Source organism: Pan troglodytes, chromosome 13, assembly GCF_028858775.2.
Source record: "Pan troglodytes isolate AG18354 chromosome 13, NHGRI_mPanTro3-v2.0_pri, whole genome shotgun sequence".
In the NCBI taxonomy this organism is placed as follows: Eukaryota; Metazoa; Chordata; class Mammalia; order Primates; family Hominidae; genus Pan; species Pan troglodytes.
In genome coordinates this window covers 121,390,613-121,411,036 of record NC_072411.2, presented here as the reverse complement: position 1 = coordinate 121,411,036, position 20,424 = coordinate 121,390,613, and the positions used below count along the sequence as shown (strand labels likewise).

The 20,424-nt window shown below is 43.0% G+C and overlaps 1 protein-coding gene across 7 annotated transcripts in view; it reads left to right on the top strand.

Moving 5' to 3' along the window:
- NHEJ1 (non-homologous end joining factor 1) overlaps window positions 1–20,424 on the top strand; it is an 86,594-nt gene that overhangs the window by 12,393 nt on the left and 53,777 nt on the right. For all 7 annotated transcript variants that reach the window (XR_008546694.2, XM_009444346.4, XM_001160321.7 and 4 more), the window contains 2 exons: window positions 1,864–2,002; window positions 2,921–2,979. Coding sequence is in view for 6 of the 7 variants with exons in the window: in XM_009444346.4 (XP_009442621.1) it covers window positions 1,864–2,002; window positions 2,921–2,979 (198 nt within the window). In the remaining variant the exon portion in view is untranslated. The remainder of the gene's footprint in view (window positions 1–1,863; window positions 2,003–2,920; window positions 2,980–20,424) is intronic.

Below are 20,424 nucleotides of genomic sequence, written 5' to 3'. Positions count from 1 at the left end.
TTATTAATTTGAATTATTTTATTTTATTTTGAGACAGGATCTTGTTCTGTCACCCAGGCTGGAGTGTAATGGCATGATCTTGGCTCACCGCAACTTCTGCCTCCCGGATTCAAGCGATTCTTGTGCCTCAGTCTCCCGAGTAGCTGGGATTACAGGCATGTGCCACCATGCCTGGCTAATTTTTGTATTTTTTGTAGAGACTGGGTTTCATCACGTTTCCCAGGCTGGACTCGAACTCTTGGACTCAAGCAATCCTCCAACGTTGGCCTCCCAAAATGCTGGGATTACAGGCATGAGCCACCATGCCGGCCTAGTTATTTTTTTTCACAGGTTAATGGACACCTTGTGTAGGTGAATTAAATGATTATTCTATATAGCTATACATTATCATATGAGAGTATCACCCTATTTGTACGGCAGTATGGCTGCGTTTGTATTCTTCTTACCTCTTGTTAAAAATGGGATGTGTGGGCTGGGCACGGTGGCTCACGCCTGTAATCCCAGCACTTTGGGAGGCCGAGGCAGGCAGATCACCTGAGGTCAGGAGTTCAAGACCAGCCTGACCAACATGGTGAAACCCCGTCTCTACTAAAAATACAAAAATTAGCCGGGCATCCTGGTGCATGCCTGTAATCTCAGCTACTCGGGAGGGTGAGGCAGGAGAATCGCTTGAACCTGGGAGGTGGAGGTTGTAGTGAGCTGAGATCGTGCTATTGTACTGTAGCCTGGGCAACATGAGCGAAACTCCTTCTCAAAAAAAAAAAAGGGGGGGGTTGTGTGTAGAGTGCGTTGGCTTATACCTTCCTAGGCTAGTTCTTGGTAGCTGGCTTGCTTCTATTATAACAATAACCTTAGACTATGCTGCATTTGTGGGAACAGATTGAAACTCCAGGGTCCTTCTGGGCTATCATGAGCCCTGAAATGGCTCTTAGTGTCTGGATCTAATTTGATCTTCAAGGGTCTTTACCTTCTGTTGATTTTTGTCTTCTGTTACACTTTAGCTAGTGTACTCTGTTTTTGCCACACTTATTTTCTTGAGGGCTACTTGGATCTTCGGCTTTTCTTGTTTGTTTGTTTGTTTGTTTTCTTCTTGTTGTTTTGAGATGCAGTCTTGCTCTGTTGCCCAGGCTGGAATGCAGTGGCATGATCACAGCTCACTGAAGCCTTGACCTCCTTGGCTCAAGTGATCCTCCCACCTCAGCCTCCCGAGTAGTTGGGATTACAGATGCATGCTACTGTGCCTGGCTAATGTTAAAAAAATTTTTTTTGGTAGAGATGGGGTCTCACTATGTTTCTCAGGCTGCTCTTGAACTCCTGGGCTTAAGTGAGTTCCTACCTCAGCCTCCCAGAGTGCTGGGATTACAGGCATGAGCCATCTCAGCTGGTGGGATCTTGTTTTTGAGAAAGAGTCTCACTCTGTCACCCAGGCTAGAATGCAGTGGTGCAATCTTGGCTCACTGCAACCTCTGCCTCCTGGGTTCAAACAATTCTTGTGCCTCAGCCTCTCGAGTGGCTGGGATTACAAGCGCCTGCCACCAAGCCCAGTTAATTTTTGTATTTTTAGTAGAGATAGGGTTTGGCCATGTTGGCCGTGCTTGTGTCAAACTCCTGACCTCAAGCGACCCACCCGCCCTGGCCTTACAAAGTGTTGGGATTACAGACGTTAGCCACTGCACCAGCCACCTTCTTAATATATTTAATTATTGTATTTGTGTTTACATTCATGTAAATGGGTTACTTGCCTATGAAACTATAAGTTTCTGCAAGAACATTTATTTTTCAGTATTTTTTCTGGTACCTAATACTGAATTGGAAAGTACTTTATAAGAGTCTTTTGGCTAATTGATATCTGTTCCCTCAAAGGTCTCCCAACATTTGATTCGTCCTCTGATGGGCATGAGTCTGGCATTACAGTGCCAAGTGAGGGAGCTAGCAACGTTACTTCATATGAAAGACCTAGAGATCCAAGACTACCAGGAGAGTGGGGCTACGCTGATTCGAGGTGAGAGGACATTCTTGGAGGAGTTGGGTGGGGCGTGTTAAAAATAGTCAGAGGGTCTTAGCAAAGAGGGAGACTCATTTGCATTAGAGAAGTGCCTCCCCCAGGATGGGTGCTGAATACTAACCAGAAACTGGAGTCTTGATATTAGGTGACTCTTTTTTGTTTGTTTGTTTTGGAGACGGAGTCTCGCTCTGTCAGCTAGGCTGGAGTGTAGTGGTATGATCTCAGCTTACTGCAACTTCCGCCTCGTGGGCTCAAGCGATTCTCCTGCCTCAGCCTCCCGAGTAGCTGGGATTGTAGATACACGCCACCATGCCTGGCTAATTTTTTTGTATTTTTAATATAGACGGGGTTTCACCATGTTGGTCAGGCTGGTCTCGAACTCCTGACCTCAAGTGATCTGCCTGCCTTGGCCTCCCAAAGTGCTGGGATTACAGGCGTGAGCCACCATGCCTGGCCTAGGTGACACTTTTCTCTGCCTCGAGTACCTGGCTGGAGCCCAAGTGGCCAATAGAAGCTGTAACCGAGTCCAGACATGCCCTAGGCAATGGCAGGGAAAGACTTTGGAAAGGAGCCAATAGCTATACAGAATTGTACCAGAGCAACATGGACTTGGGAGTTTAGGAAGCTTCATGGCTCCAACTTCAGAATAAAAATTCAGTTTGGCCTTTGTTTTTGTGGCAGGAAAAACTCCTAGAGCAGATGCTGCCACCAAACCTGCCATTTATTGCTAATCACCCTCTCCCACTACTGTTTGCCCACATGCTCTCAGCCCTTCTTGTCCCACTGAACTAGGTGTCTCTGCATGATGCACCTTCCTCCTCTTTCCTAAGTAGCCCTGTTCTGTTCCCTTTCCATCAGGTAAGAAACTCATCCTGTATGACTCATATTTCTTTTTTCTGATCCTTCTTATTACAGATCGATTGAAGACAGAACCATTTGAAGAAAATTCCTTCTTGGAACAATTTATGATAGAGGTAAGGTATTTGTTATTTTCTTGTGTGTCTTTACCCTACTTCCTCTTTCCAGGTGCTTGAGTGGCCATTTGTGTTTTGGGTGTTAGGTGGCTTGTGTGGTTGGAATGCCCTTTGTCTGAAAAAGTTGCCCATAGAAAGTCTGATAAGGCTTGAGATGTACTTAGGGAGGATGAGGGAAAAAACGGGGAAAGAACATAAGAGGCGGAAGTGGGCTGATTGATATTTATAAAACATCTCTGTTAAAGTACCAGGGATTTCATTTGGAATTCTCTAACCTTGGAAAGGTTGGTTGATCAGTTATTAAATTTTTGCTTGTTGAGATCTGGTCGTAAGGTCTGGACTGTGGAGGAGAAGGGTAGGCGTCATTACTTGTCTAGGCCCTTTCAGGATCCTGCAGGAGAGGAAGGTAAAAAGCTTAGGGCTACCATTTGGGGGCTGTCTTGTGGGCACAGTAGGTTGTGGAAAATCACAGTGTTTATACAAGGGGACTGGCAAAGGAATGAATGGGGAGTAGATAATTGTGACCTGTCAGAAGCTCCTGCCTAGGTTTCCCTTCTAAGGATTGAGCTCAGCCAAAAGAAACATCTATTAAATGCCAAATAGGGAAAGTATTAATAATAGTGACCTTTGATAATGCCAGTCAATATTGATCTTCTCCTTCCCTCCCTCTTCTGTGACTTGTTGGTTGTACAGTTAGTACCTTAGTATTATTGCCCCATTTTCTTTTTTATTTTTTTATTTTTTTTTTGAGATGGAGTTTCACTCTTGTTGTCCAGGCTGGAGTGCAATGGTGCGATCTCGGCTCACAGCAACCTCCGCCTCCTGGGTTCAAGCGATTATCCTGCCTCAACCTCCTGAGTAGCTGGGATTACAGGCATGTGCCACCACACCCAGCTAATTTTGTATTTTTAGTAGAGATGGGATTTCTCCATGTTGGTCAGGCTGGTCTGGAACTCCCGACCTCAGGTGACCACCCACCTCGGCCTCCCAAAGTGCTGGGATTACAAGTGTGAGCCACTGCGCCCGGCCTATTGCCTCGTTTTCTAATTATATGTGTTACCCAAGTTGGTACTTTATCATGTAAGTAAATAATGCTATTATAATCTGGTATTATGTATAGATTATTTGTATTTCTTTATTGTCTTCTAGATTAATTTGTAAGCTCTTTGTGGACAGGGTCTGTGTCCCATACCTCTTTTGAACCCTGAATTAGCACTTTTTAAAGGGCTAGGCATAAAGCAGGTATTCTTTATTTGGAACCTCCTGTTCTGCCTCTGTGCATTGACTGAGCTACAATGCTTGGGGTCTAAACACTAAAAGCAAAAAATGTGAGGTAGGTGCTCAGTCCAGGTACTGAAGCAATTGTAAGTCTGAAGAAGAAGGAAAACTTGTATTGCTAAGTCGTGAAAGAGAAAAGGTTTCAAGTCTTTTTGTTGTTGTTGTTGTTGTTTTTGAAACGAAGCCTCACTTGCTCTGTCACCCAGACTGGAGTGCCATGGCACAATCTTGGCTCACTGCAACATCCCTTTCCCAGGTTCAAGCAATTCTCCTGCCTCAGCCTTCCAAGTAGCTGGGATTACAGGTGCGCACCACCACACCCAGCTAATTTTTGTATTTTTAGTAGAAACGGGCTTTCGCCATGTTGATCAGGCTGGTCTTGAACTCCTGGCCTCAAGTGATCCACCCTCCTTGACCTCCCAAAGTGCTGGAATTATAGATGTGAGCCACCATGCCTAGCCTAGAAAAGGTTTCAAGTTTTTATGGGTAAAGAGAGACCGTTAAACCTAAACTTGTGACTAAGAGAGATTTCTTAGGCCGTTTTTCTCTTAGATAGCTTCCCCTGTCTATAAGTTTAGGTATCAAGGCTGGGGATAACATGCTGGTTCCCGGCCTCATCCCCTTAGTTAAACAATGCAAGGCTTGTTCTTAGCTCAGTAGAGAGGTCTCTTCCTGATCTAGTGCCTGCATACCTCTCCAGCTTGACTTCTTGACATTTTTCTCTGTGTACTTTATGCCTTAGCTATATGGAATGACTTTTAATTTGCCCCAATGCTGTTTCATCTTATCTTTAGATACACATTCTTCCCATGATCTAGAATGTCCAATGTTCTGGCCTTATCTAACTTGTAAACTTCTATTAATCTTCTAGATGTCAGCTTCACCTTGTTTGGGAGACCGTTCTGTACTCTGCTTGTAAAGACTATTCTTCTTCCCTGCTACTATAGTACCTTGGATTATACCTCTGTTTTACCACTTATAACATTGTAATATTACTGTTTGTATGCCTGCAAGACTATGGCTTTCTCCTCCACTGATCTGTGGACTCTTTGAGGCAAGGACCATGCTGAATGCATTTCTATATCCCCAGCACTGTGCGTGGTGCCTACAGGTAGTAAGTCTTCAATAAGTTTGGATTAATATTTTGATAAGTCTATGCTAGGGGGATTTTATACAGATTATGACACTGTGGCCTGTGGATACAGTGTTGCTTTTTTTTGGCTGGAGTGCAGTGGGGTGATCTCGGCTCACTGTAATCTCTGCCTCCCGGGTTCAAGAGATTCTTGTGCCTCAGCCTCCTGAGTAGCTGGGATTACAGGTATGCACCACCACACCTGGCTAATTTTTGTAGTTTTAGTAGAGACAGGGTTTTACCATGTTGGCCAGGCTGGTTTTGAATGCCTGGCCTCATGTGGTCCGCCCACCTTGGCCTCTCAAAGTGCTGAGATTACAGGCGTGAGCCACTGCACCTGGCTCAGTGTTGCTTATTAGACCTATATTTGGGGTCTTCAGTTATTCTCATGGTTCATTTTGCAGCTTTGGATAAATCACTTCTCATTTGTAAAATTAGAGGCTCATCGTTTTCATACTATGGGGTTGGGAGGAACCCTGCGGAATTGAATGAGAAAGCATACAGAATTTAGGTGGCAGCACAGGAAGAGTATCAGTGTTTTGGAACCAGCTACTTCAAGAATACTGGTCCTGTAGTTTCTGGGTGGATCAACCTCATAGACTTGTAGAATTTTATTATATCTGGAAAGGAAGTGAGAGATAGGTAGTTGTAGTTACAGCTTTCTATTTTATAGATGAAGAAGTTGAGCCTCAGAGAGGTTAAGTGACTTGCCTAAGGTCATATAGCTGTAGCTTTATGTTTAGGACTTCTCACATTTCTTGACACATAGTCTAGGATTATCCCTGTTTTGTTTTGCTAGTTTAACTGGTTGTACACACCTGTTAGGGGAGACATAAGGGCTGGGGTAATATGGAATTCTTGTGACCTCTGGGGTCATTGCACTGTCCTCAGAATGTCCTGTATAGCTGCTGGAACTGAAAGGTTTCCTACTGGGGCTGTAGAACTTCTTATGACTACTGCATCTTTTTAGTTACTCTGCTTGCCCAGGGTCCTACAAACAGGACACAGAAGGGTCATGGGGTCACCCAAGACTGAACTGAAAGGATGTGCCATCAAAATAAGCAAGATGGAATAGGAAGATAAACAAACCAGGGAGAGAGCTCAAGATGAAGGCGCAGGGGGGCCAGGGCTGGTGTCAGAGGGCCATGCGGTCATTGCCTGGGGTCAGTTTTTAAAATTCTCATTGGGATTATTACTAGGCAAGAGGCTATAGACAATAAGGCACAGGAGACAGTAGGCCAGGCAGGTGGCTAGGATACTAAGGCTCGGGAAAATAAGAATTGAACAGGGGTTACTTCTCCCTATTTGGTCCTTTTGTTTTTCCACTCTGTCTAAGAGCCTCTGATTTCTCAATTCTGGGGAACCCAAGGAGCCAATTGATAGTGGCCTAACTAGAGGGTGATACTGACAATATTGACTCAAGTCAAGCCTGGGTGGGATGCCTGTTGGCATGATCTTCATGGAGGCCAAGAACCCTATATAGGGCATTTTGTAGGACTGGGGGTTGAGAGGCATCTTTAGGAGTGAAAGAAGAGTCAGGGACTTAGGAACTGTTGTTACACGGCAGTAGGAACTATATGAAAAAGGAAGTTTAGGATGACTGGGCAGAGCCCACTCTCAGTCTAGTCCACTGGAGGGAGTTCCTTCCCCTGGCCCTGTCCATGCCTCGCTCTTTCCATCTGGTTGCCATCAGGCTGTGTGGCTGCTGGCGGGCTCTTTATTTATTTATCCCAGTGTAATGGGGTGAGGAGGGAGCTGGCCTAAGGCTGGCATTCCAAGGCCATGCCACTGAGCCACAGGCAGTTTGCATGGGTGTGTGAGTCACTGGGGCTGCATGCTGCTCAAACCAGACGCGGCCAGGCTCAGGAACAGCAGGCAGCCCAAAATAGAGCCCCGCCCTCTACAGCTGGCAACCCCTGGCTAGGAATCAGCCCTTGACACCAACACCTGGGCAGTTGCTTGAAGTTGGCTTCCTTTGGTAGGGGTCCCTTAGCAGAGATGGAGATTTTGCGATTCTCTCCTCTTCTCTTCTCTTCTCTTCTCTTCTCTTCTCTTCTCTTCCCTGCAGTCGTTCTTACTGCTGCATTCTGAATGCCTTATAAGTCTTAATCTGTTCAGTATAATACCTTAGCTAAGAAATTAGGGGGCTATAGTTAACATTGATTTGACTTAGCATCCTAAGTGCAGCCATGGTTGTTATATTCTGCCTAGTTTTAGTTACTGTCTTCAGCTCCTGTCTGGTTGCAGCCTGATTCTAGAGCAGATACTTTAAACTATGAAGAGAGTCACTGCTGCTCTTATGAAGCTAGAGCTTATATCGCCTGGGGAAGATGGGCAATGCTTTAACTTGAAAATTGCCATCTTGTTAAGCTTGTTCACACTTCTAATTGGTTTCTTTGGCTGGCTCTCCATCTTCTGCCTGCCTCTTAAAGGTTAGTGTTTCCCAGGATCAGGTCCCTGATCCTCTGAGACTTCACTTTCCTTCCTCTGGGTCATCTCATCTAGACCCCAGTGTCAACTATTGTTGGTACATCGCTGAATACCAATTTTATATCTCCACTGTGTTTTAGGCCCATATTTCTTTCTGCATATTTGGCATTTCCACCTGGATGTCCCACATAAAGCACATCCTAAACATGTCCAAAATGAATTATCTACTCCCCCAGACTATTTCTCTTATATTCCTTATCTTGGGGAATTATACCATCATCCATTCAGTTTTCTAAGCTAGAAATTTGGGAGTCACTCACTTTCCTCTTTGTTCTTACTTTCAAAGCCTAATTTATTGACCGTCTTTTGAATCTGCCTATCTTCTCTATTCCACCTCCCGTTGTCTGAAATTAGCCATTTTTCTCTCCCTTTTCCCCCACTCCCCCCCTGCTTTTTTTTTTTTGAGACCAAGTCTCACTCTGTTGCCCAGGCTAGAGTGCAGTGGCATGATCTCGGCTCACTGTAACCTCTGCCTCCTGGGTTCAAGAGATTCTCATGCCCCAGCCTCCTGAGTAGCTGGGACTACAGGCTTGAGCCACCATGCCCGGCTAATTTTTGCATTTTTTGTAGAGATGGAGTTTCACCATGTTGGCCAGGCTGGTCTTGAACTCCTGACCTCAGGTGATCCACCTGCCTTGGCCTCCCAAAGTGTTGGGATTACAGGTGTGAGCCACTGTTCCTGGCCTTTCTGTCCCTTTTTTGGCTTGACCATGCAACAGCCTCCTAACTTGTCTCCTGGTCAGTTCTTATTCCCCTGCAGTTGAATTTGTAGTTTTGTCAGAGTGATGTCTTTGAAACTGAAACTTGATTATGATACTTTTTGCTCAGGGTCCTTTAGTGGCTCCCGGTTTCCTACAGGATAAAGTTCAAACTCCTTGCACGCCACACGTGATCATTTATGATTTGATCCTTTTGACATCTTCAGCCTGCTCCTCTGGCATTCCACTATAGCATCTTTAAATACCACCTTGTGGATGAATCTCATATTTATTCTTCACTGTAGGTCTTACCCTGAAACTCCAGACTGCTTGTTTAACATTTTCATGAAGAAGTTTAAAAAATATCTTAAATTCAACACGTCCAAAATTGAACTTCCAGTCGTATGCCCAGATTTACTTTTCCAACAACCCCCTCCCATCTAAGTTGATGGAAGGTTCATTCTTTCACTTTTAGTTGGGTGAAAAAACCTTGGAGTCATCCTGACTGCTGTCCTCTCACTTCCTACAGCCAAAGTCCATCAGGAAATCCTGTTGGCTTTACCTTAAAACTATGCCGGTAATCTCACCTCTGCTGCTGCCATACTGGAGCCACCATCATCTCCTACCTGCATTATGGCAAAAGCCTCCTTATTTGTATCCTGCAGCTACTCCTACCCCCTCCTGGCCTATTATCAACAAAGCTATCTTATTAAGTTGCAAGGCACATCATGATATTCTTCTGCTCAAAGCCCTTCACTGGCTTAACACTTCATTTATAGAGTAAAATCCAAAGACTTTACCATGGCCTATAAAACCCTATATGATCTTATAGAACTCTCTTACCTTTCTGACCTCATCTCCTACAACTTCCTCCCTCATTCACTCCACTGCAGCCACACTGGCCTCTTGCTGTTTTTCTAACACTCTTAAGTGTTTTTCTAACACTCTAAGTGTTTTTCTAACACTCTAACACTGCCTTTAGGCCTTTACATTGGCTGTTCCCTCTGCCTGGAATGTTCTTTCTTCAGATATTTGTGTGGCCAACTTCCTCACTTCCTTAAAGTCTGTATTAGTTATCCATTGCTGTGTAACAAATTGTCCCAAAATGTAATGGCTTAAAATAACAGGCTGGGTGCGGTGGCTTACGACTGTAATCACAGCACTTTGGGAGGCCAAGGCAGATGGATCATGAGGTCAGGAAATCAAGACCATCCTGGCTAACACGGTGAAACCCTGTCTCTAATAAAAATACAAAAAATTAGCCGGGTGTGGTGGCAGCCGCCTGTAGTCCTAGCTACTTGGGAGGCTGAGGCGGGAGAATGGCGTGAACCTGGGAGGTCTCAGAGCTTGCAGTGAGCCGAGATCGTGCCACTGCACTCCAGTCTGGGCGAAAGAGCGAGACTCTGTCTCAGAAAACAAAAACAAAAAACCCAAAAAAACCAAAAACACATTTATTATCTTGCATGGTTTCTGAGGGTCAGGAATCTGGGAGCAGCTTAGTGGGTGTGATTCTGGCTCAGTGTCTCTCATGAAGTTGCAGTCAGTATGTCAGCTGGTAACGCAGTCATTGTAACATCTGGATAATTCATATCCAAGCTTTCTCATGTGGCTGTTGGCAGGAGGTGCCATTTCTTGCTATGTGGCCTGTCCATAGGGCTACTCACAGGACCTGGTTTCCTCCAGAGCCAGTGATCCAAGAGATAAAGACCAAGGCCAGGTGTGGTGGCTCATGCCTGTAATCCCAGCACTTTTGGAGGCTGAGGCGGGCAGATCACCTGAGGTTAAGAGTTCAAGACCAGCCTGGCCAACATGGTGAAACTTTGTCTCTACTAAAAATACAAAAATTAGCTGGACATGGTGGCATGCACCTGTAATCCCAGCTACTCAGGAGGCTGAGGTGGGAGAATTGCTTGAACCCGGGAGGCAGAGGTTGCAGTGAGCTGAGATCACACCACTGCACTCCAGCCTGGGCAACAGAATGAGACTCTGTCTCAAAAAAAAAAGAAAAAGAAAAGAAAATGAGAAACGAAACCAAGACCAAATGGACCTGCAGTCCTTTTATAACCTAATTTCAGAAGTTACATTCTATCACTATCTCACTGTATTCTTTTTATTAGAAATGAGTCACTAAGTCTGGGTCACACTTAAGTGGAAGGTAATTAATTAAACTTCACCTCTTAAGGGGAGCTGTGTCAAAGAATTTGGAGACATAGCTACATAGACTACATCCATCTACATGGACTACAACAATGTCTTTTTTCAAATGTTACCTTCCCAATAGAGTTTACCCTGACTACTCATTTAAAGTTGTAAGCTCCATTTGTCCCCCCTGCACCTTAGCACTCCCATTTCATCTTACCATCCTCTACTTTTTATTTTTTCCATAGCACCTAGTTTCCAACATATTGCCATAAAATTTACTTATTTTATTATACTTACTGTTTATGGTCTGTCTCCTGTCTGTTAGAATGTAAGCTCAACAAGGACAAAGATGTATGTTTTGTGCACTGGTCTAGCCCAAGTGCCTAGAACAGTGCCTCCACACATAGTAGGCACTCTATAAGTATTTGTTGAATAGATGAAGGAATCATATCTTCCCACTCTTTTTTATTTTCCTCCTCTTATGAATAGGCCATCAAATAATCACCTATTGGTAGCCTTAGACATAGGCAGCCTTACATGTAAATAGATGAGTAGCCTATATTCCCATTCTACCACCTGCCTTATTTGTTTGACATTTATGTTTTCTGAAAGGCAGTCCCAACTTCGGGATGAAGTGTATATAAACGTTGAATCTTTTATTATTGAGAAATCCCAGAACCTCTCTTTTTTTAGAGCCAGTTAAGAGACTAACACCTCAAAAGTCAAAAGAATAAGTACCTAACAAAATCCTGGAAAGAAAATTAGTCATAGAGTCACAAGGGCTCCACTTCCATAGTTAGAAGGGCTACCCTTTTACCATGTACCTGTTGTTCAATATGTAGAGCAAGCCATAGGATTCAGGGTGGTTTTTTTTTAGTGTCCATGTGGGCATCGTAAAAAAGGATAAGTCTAGATGCATGAGAATATCCTCCCTCCTATTATGTGTGTCAGTTCTCCGACCTAGAAAAACTTGCAGTTAATTCATCCTTTCGGTATTCGGTCAGGTGCACGCGGGCTGAGTGAGGTTCTGTGAGCATATAAGGTATGATAATATTGCCATCAAAGAGCTTATAGTGCTTAGTGAATGATAATAAGGGCCATAGTAGTGGAGTGATTAGAAAAAGCTTTCTATAAATGGCAGGACTTGAACTGGGCTTTGATTTAGGCTTTGATTGAAAACTATGTGGAAGACATTTTAGGTGGAAAGCACTTGGGCAAAGGATGGAAAATAAGAATAAGAATGGATGAGGATTAGTAGAAAATAAAGTTAGCAAGATAATAACTTGAGGCTAAATTGTGGGGGCCTTAAATGTTGGGCTGGCAGATTAGTGTTTTATTCTGAAGGTGGTTTTCAGTTTTTTTTTTTTTTTTTTTTTTTTTGCCTGTAACACATTTATTTCTCCATTTAGTTCAATTGTTAACAACTATCATTATGTGCTGTGATTCTCAAGTGGGGACACATCTCCTAGGAAGGAGATGGGGCACATTCTCCTTGCACTTAATTAATTACTGTTGCAGATAGTGGGAAGCCATTGAAAGTTTTGACTGGAGAATTGACATATGAAGGTGATCTTTAGGAATATTAGGCTCTTGGTCATATGCTTATGTGATTTGAAGAATAGTGATGCCATTGATAGACTAGGAAGATCATGGGTGGGGTCGGTTTAACCGTGGGCATGTAAAAGAATTGTTTTCCTTACTGAAAATATGAATGTACCAGTATTTGAGCTCTGGAATGAAAATCTCCAGGGAGGAAGGTATGGCTGTGCATGTTTCTCAACTATATTTTGTTTTTTCTGAATTTCACCTTCTCTTTGGGGTTTTCTCACTGTGAATCCTGTAGTAACCAGGGGTTACCACTTCTTTTTTTTTTTTTTTCTCAAGAAGAGCTAAAAAGACCTCTTTCTTTATTTTCCTTTTGCAAAGGCTTATAAGGGCTTATGTTTTCAAAAGGAAATTTATTAAAAATTTTAAAGTAATTTTTTAAAAAAATTGTTAAAATTTTGAGAGAGAAAAAAAAGGAAATCAATATAGAAAATACAAATGGGGCCAGGTGCGGTGGCTCAGGTCTGTAATCCCAGCACTTTGGGAGGCTGAGGCGGGCAGATCAGTTGAGGTCAGGAGTTTGAGATCAGCCTGGCCAACATGGCGAAACCCCATCTCTACTAAAGATAAGAAAACTAGCTGGGTGCAATGGTGGGTGCCTGTAATCCCAGCTACTCAGGAGGCTGAAGCAGGAGAATCGCTTGAATCTCGGAAGCAGAGGTTGCAGTGAGCCGAGATTGTGCCACTGCACTCCAGCCTGGGCAACGGAGCAAGACTCCATCTCAAAGAAACAAACAAATAAAGAAACCAAGTAGGGGCTACGTGTGGTGGCTCACGCCTATAATCCCCACAGTTTGGGAGGCTGAGGTGGGTGGATCACCAGAGGTCAGGAGTTCGAGACCAGCCTGGCTAACATGGCGAAACTCCATCTCTACTAAAAATACAAAAATTAGCCGGGCTTGGTGGCACAGGCTTGTGATCCCAGCTACTTGGGAGACTGAGGCAGGAGAATCACTTGAACTCTGGAGGCTGAGGTTGCAGTCAGCCAAGATTGCATCACTGCACTCCAGCCTGAGCGACAAAGCGAGACCTTGTCTCTAAAAAAAAAAAAAAAAGAAACCAAGTGGGAATACATTATGAGAAAGACACTGTCTCAGAAAAAGAAAGAAAGAATACAAAGGGGGTAAAAATTATCCATTTTGGGTTTCTGATTCTAAGAATCCCAATAGCAAAGGAGTTTCCCATATCTCAAATTCTCTTATCCTAAAAAATCTCAAAACCAGATATTACAAAATCAGATATCTACAGGGGCCAGTCATATTACATAAACATGTATATCAGGCTGGATAGAAGACAATAGAGAGTTGTAGGGGCCTGTGGAAAACGAAATCATGCATGTCCCTGTATCTAGACCTGGATAGGCTAGCACAGTTTAACAGACTGCGCTCCAGGGGGTTGTATATCTTACTTTACTCAAAGGAAGTTACCAACTCTGCCAAAGTGAAAACTATTTTTTCCTCTGTTTTGCTCCATCAAATCCACCATTAGTCTCTCATTTGGTTTATTTATTTATTTATTTGTTTTCTAAAAGAGACAGGATCTCACTATGTAGCCGAGGGCTGGTCTTGAACTCCTGGGCTCAAGCAATTTGCCTGCCACAGCCTCCCAAAGTGCTGGGATTACAGGCATGAGCCACACTTACTTGCTTTAAATCTCCAGTCTAAGAAATCCATTTGGTTCAGATTTGATTTGTGAGGCAGTGATGATATTTGATGTCTTACTTCTTTACTTTTGAGAAGGAATCTCACTCTGTCCTGTAGGCTGGAGTGCAGTGGGATGATCTCGGCTCACTGCAACCTCTGCCTCCTGGGTTCAAGCAATTCTCCTGCCTCAGCCTCCCGAATTACTAAGATTACAGGCACCTGCCACCACGCCTGGCTAATTTTTTTGTATTTTTAGTAGAGACAAGGTTTCACCGTGTTGGCCAGGCTGGTCTCAAACTCCTGACCTTGAGTGATCCTCCCACCTCGGCCTCCCAAAGTGCTGGGATTACAGGCGTGAGCCACTGTGCCCGGCCTTGATGTCTTACTTCTGACAAATACCTAGCCCTTTTGGGCCTAACCTATAAGCTTCATGTACCTCCAGAGCTTTTTGTGAAGATTTACACAGTTGAGTCTCCCTCTTCTTTCCCCTAGTAGAAGAAGGGTTTCATAAAAATCCATTTGTTACAGTATGGTAATTTAACAATGCCTTAGCCTATTTTTTACAAAATCAGTGGCTTATTTATAATTAGAGTTAATTTAAAAACATAAGATGAAGATTTTTTTCACATACATGTTGAATTTTTTTTTTTTTTTTTTTTTTTAATTGAGACGGAGTTTCACCCTTGTTGCCCGGCTGGAGTGCAATGGCATGATCTCGGCTCACTGCAACCTCCGCCTTCCGTTTCAAGCAATTCTCCTGCCTCAGCATCCCGAGTAGCTGGGATTACAGGAGCCCACCACACCACACCCGGCTAATTTTTGTATTTTTAGTAGAGACGGGGTTTCACCATGTTGGCCAGGCTGGTCTCGAACTCCTGACCTCGTGATCCACCTACCTCAGCCTCCCAAAGTGCTGGGATTACCGGCGTGAGCCACCGCGCCTGGCCACATGTTGAATTTAAATTGATTATGGGACGTACAAGTGAGAATGCCTAGGAAAGAGTTGAAAAACTAGGGTTGAAGCTCAGGTCGAAAAAAAGGGTCTACAGGAAATAGATTTGAGAATCTTCTACAAAGAAATGATATTTGATGCCATGAGAATGGATGGATCTTTAGCTGGGAAGAGTATGGAAAAAAGAACAAAGGCCCAAAGATTGAGATATGGGGAATAGTCATAACTGGAAGGAGTAATAGCCAGTGATGGAAATGTGAGACAGGAAGATAATCAGAATAGCATAGTAGATTAGCCAAGAAAGGGTAACTAACAAATATAAAGTCCATACTCTGTGTGTGCTAGACACAGGTGCTTTATCTAAGTTATAATTTAATCCTTACAACAAACCTATGAGCTAGGTGATATCTTCATTTGAAAGATAAAGAAGTAGAGGCTCAGTGGTGAACTAATTTGCCTAAGGCCATCCCGTTGATTTACCCATATTTGTCTTGACTCAAATCCTGTGCTATTTCCGTCACCAAGGGTGGCCACAGTCATGTGCAGGAGAGAGGCCAAAGAGAAGGGGTAACTGACTGACAGAGGAAAGACCATTAGGCAATTCATGGTCTTGGGCAATATCAGAAGAAAGCAGGCTGTTAAAGAACGATCAATGGATAAGGCAATGGAGACAATGAGTATAGAACTCTTCACCAGAGAAGTTTCACAATGAGAAGGAAATAAATGAGATAGCTGGAGAGCTAGAAGTAGTTTAAACGAAATAAGATGGAAAGATGCATATGTGTTTGAAGGCAAAGGAGAAACCAGCGGAAAAGGAAAAACTTATGCCGATGAAGGGAAAGGAATGGTGTGGAAGCAGGGACCTGTGGAGTTGAACCAAGGGGAAGGATTAGTTCTTTCTGTGGGATTTGTGGATGTCATGAAGGGATGGGTGATATTTTGAAGATAGATTAGTAGATTTCTGCATACTTCCAGCTTCTTTCCCCCAGGAGATGCAGCCTTTTCATCCAATAATTTTTAAAGTCTTTTCCAAGGGCATTTAATTTCCCTGACTTAAAAAGAGAGTCAGATGGTTACAATGACCTTTCTGTTATGACAGAAATAGTGAAAGGGACAGTAGTAAAAGCACAAGCTATATTATTTTCCTCTTCTGAACTCTCAATGCTTTCTCTTTCCTGTGTCACTTATCACTTTTGCCTTGTGTTCTAAGAATTGCTATACTTCTCTCCCTGTTAGCTTACAGAGTTCTTAAGAGCAGAACTGTCTTGCTCATTTTGTTTCTTCTTCTAACTCTATCTCAGGGCCTTGTAGACAGGAGGTACCTGGTTGTAGCCTTTTTAAAGGTCGTGGCATGAGAGGACTCTCTCACATTGGGACATGTTGTCTCTGGTTATAGAAATTAGGAGAAAAGAAAGTATCAAACAACTGACCTCTAAGTTTTACCTGGTCTGTTGGCTTCATAATTTTAACCATATACCCAAAGCGTTCTCTTATATCCTTCACTTACGGGTGATATTTCTTTTGCATAGTGGGCCACATTGAAAAGTGAGAGATCTATAAAGGCTGAGTCCTGTAGGTTGGCAGCTTAGCTGTCCAGTATTTAGGAAATGAGACTGCAGGATTCACGGACATCCTTGTTATCTTCCATAAGGAAATTATGAAGGGAGAAATTGCCAGAAGGTCCCAGAAGAATTTTTTTCATTCAGTGTGGGAGATCTTTGGTCTATTTGTTTTTCTATTTAGAAGTTTAAACTGTTTATGGACAGTACTTATTAAGCCCGTTGAAGATACGAAACTTGATGGAATTATACTGAAAAGTTAAAACATGTTTTCTGCCCTTAAAAAATGGACTTTTGATAGAGATTAAACTGCTGGAATTTACATATCTACAAAGAATATTCTAAATACATAATATATTTATATATATGGTACCTGAGAGGAGGAAGAAATGGATTCATTTGGATGGGATCTGGGGTTCATAGCAGGCCAGTTTGGGAAAAGTATTTTTGGAAGAAGTTACTCTTGAGGTAAGAGTTCAGAGGAATATTGTATGGAGAGCGGCTGCTGAAGGAAAAGACACAGCTAGATCTTTCACTGAGTTACACAATCTAAGGGGCTTTCCTGAAGTGTGATGGTTTGAGGGAATCCTTTAAAAGCTCTTTGGCTTTTGTTAATCTTATGCTTGAAGCCTGAGCAATTCTGATGCTATGGATTGCTCTCTTAGAATCTTTTACTCCAGAGAACCCCTTCTAATTTGATATGGGTAAAGCTAACAATGAAGAGAAATTTTGAGATGGGATAATACTGCTTGGTTTAAAGAAGGAATAGTTGATGGCAACTGCATTCTGTTTTCTGCAGCCCCCAGCAGCTAGGGGAAGAGCATAGCGAAATTGCTGAGTTTAGTGAGTACATAGGAAATGCAAGTCTTAAGCAGAGTATCCCCCCCTAAATTTGGTGTAACCTCTCATACTGAGATATAAAGAAGAATCAATATAAAATGGATAAGATTAGCTATCTACTGAGTAATCTATCCAACAGTTTATAAATACATTGCTCATGAAACTAGATTACAAATCTCAAGGGCCTGGGCCAGTATCTCAATGAAGGAAATTATAGCCTCTGAAATATTTTGTCCAGATTAGAGCCACGGAATTTTGAAGTGACTTTATCAGTCTAAGGCTGTATCAAGCCACTCTCTTTTACTTATGTGGAAATTGGGGTCCATAAGGATAAAATAACTCTACATAGACAAACAATTGTGAAATTTGGCACCAGAGCCCAGGACTCTGACCTTCTGGTCCAGTATTCTTCCATCACGTCAGATTGCCTTGCCACGTGTTACACCTGTTGGAAGTTTTGTGGGCAGTAGGCAAGATTGAGACCAATTTGTGAGCAGTATAGAGACCTAACTTAAAATATAGGAAAATGGTTCAAAGCTAGAGCGCTCTGCCCCAAGTACTGCCTCTTTTCTTATTCCACATTCCTTTCTTGCCACTTTTAGTCTTGTACACCTCTAGACTCTTACAAGCAATTAAAGAAAAACTTTTATGTAATTAATTAATGATGTGTGAGGAAATGTACTAACAGAGGAACAGAGTTGTATAGAATCCAAAAAAAGAAAAACCAAGGAGTAACTGTTTATTAATTTATCTAGCACAATGCCAAAACAGTGATACAGTAGAACAAGATGAATGTCTAGCTTGCACAATGTATGTAAACTACCCCCTAAAGCTATTTGCCGATTTTTGCCCTTTTCCTGTGTTTAACAAGTAGCACTCTCAATATTTATTCAGCTTCCCAGGAAAAAGCAGCCGAAGATATTTTGGTAACTGGACTAGACTTCACCTTGTAAACTAATAAATTGGCATTTTAATTTCGAAATTAGTCTCTTATAATTTTTAGTTAACATCAGCCAGTCTTCTAAACTCTGAACATCCCTAAATGAACTAATAAAAACTGAGTTAGAGACTCTGGACCTTTGGTGACCCCCGCAATGTATAGAGTCCCCAGGAGGTGCTACCTGAACAGCCATGCAGGGTCTTTCAATTCATGTATCTATTTCCCTCCCCCAACATGTCTTATCAAAAACACTGAATGCTGGGGGCTCCTCTAACACCATCTTAGAATGTCAAGCTGCAGTTTGTTTGTTTTTTTTCTTTTTGAGACAGAGTCTCGCTCTGTTGCCCAAGCTGGAGTGCAGTGGTGTGATCATTGCTTACTGCAGACTTGATGTTCCAGGCTCAAGTGATCCTCCCACCTCAGCCTCCCGAGTAGCTGGGACAATAGGCATGTACCACCATGCCTAGCTGATGTTTTTGTTATTTTTAGTAGATCCTGGGTCTCACTGTTTTTCCCAGGCTGGTCTTGAACTCCTGGCCTCAAGCGATCCTCCTGCCTCAGCCTCCCAAAATGCTGGGATTACACACACCTGAGGCACTGCAACCAGCCTCACACTGGATTTAAAAGCACATCACAGACTAGTATTTGGAGAGTGCTTATTTGATGCTGTGTCTTTTGTTCAGTACCGTAAGTGGACTCAACCATACAACCCATTTCATCCAACCTAACATGTACAGAAAAATCTTCCCTTCAATTCTGGGGCTTTGCACAGCTGGAGAAGCCTTTGGACAGTAAATGGGAGATGCGGAAGTTCTAGCTTGGAAAGGATCTCTCCAAGCACTTGTAACTCATAACTTTCTTTTCTTTAACTTATCAGCCAGAGAAGGAGGGAAATATTGATGCCCTATTACCGCTCTGTTTTCTTACAGCCATTTTTGGAAATTTTGTGTCAGAGGACTTCCCAGAGTTTTGTTCCTCTGATCTTGAGAGCCCTAATACCTCTGGGTCTGAGGACTGGTTCTAGCTGTACTTACCTTGTCAGAACCACCTGGGAGGACCAGCAGTATTACAGCCCCTCTCTCCTGAAACTGCTTCTGAGGTCTCAAAGCCTGAATCAAATGACCATTGTACTAGCCTTGTATTGGGGCTCAGAATGTCAGTTTTCAGCTTGTCCTCATATATAAATATAGGTCTCTCTAGATATAAAAAGTGAGAAAGTCTGTAAGTTGCATTTTTTTTCTATACCCCCTTTCATAGGACACGCTAATGAGATGCATATCATTAAAAGCCTGATGTTTTGTGGGACGGAGCCTTTTAAACTGGATGTGCCTGGCTTAGTTATGGCAAATATTTACCAAAAAAAAAAAAAGAAGGGACATACCATATAAAATTAGAGTTCTGAAAATAGAACTGAGAGAGGGAGAAAGAAAAAAAAAAAACAGGACAGAAAATACAGGCTAGTCTGTTTGGGGAAAAGGGAAAAAGAGATAAAATGAGAGAAACCTCGGCAGTAAAAACAGCATCTTGGTAAACAGACTATAAAAAAAATTGTGACCTGCTTTCTGGCAGCCCTGGCGGCTGTCGAACGGGTGAAGGTGGCGGAGCTGGCGTCTGTGTGGACACACGGTGCCCGGGGCGCACGGCTCCCCTGGCCGCGCAGGGCGTTAAATTTAGCCACATAATGATGGGCCTGAGGAGCAGCCTCTTGTTGACCACACCATAATTACTGCTTCGCTTTATGAATTTTATTTTGCTTATTCTGTTTCCTCCTTCTTTGGCATGAAGGAGGCCTGGAGTGGGGGGAGTCCCGCCCCCACATCCCTCCCCTTACAGGACAAATTAGTCTTCATAGAAACTTGGGCTCTTGGACCGTCAGGATAAAGAGTAAGCTTCCTTGATTAATCAGAGAGGGAGGAAGGTTTGCTGGTCCCCAAGGTTCTTGATTTATCCGAGCAAAGTCATAGGTGGGACTTGCTAGTCCCACTTCTCAGAGCTCTTGGAGAAAATGTCCCAAAGTCTTTCGTCTTAGATTAGATGGCACCTTCATGTGAGTCTGAGAGTTGAGACTCTTACTCTGTTTATACCTCCAAGAACTAGGCTCCCAGGTGTTGGATTTTTGGTCTTTGGTTCTAAACTTCCTAGCTAACTCCTTGGAAGTTTAGTTTT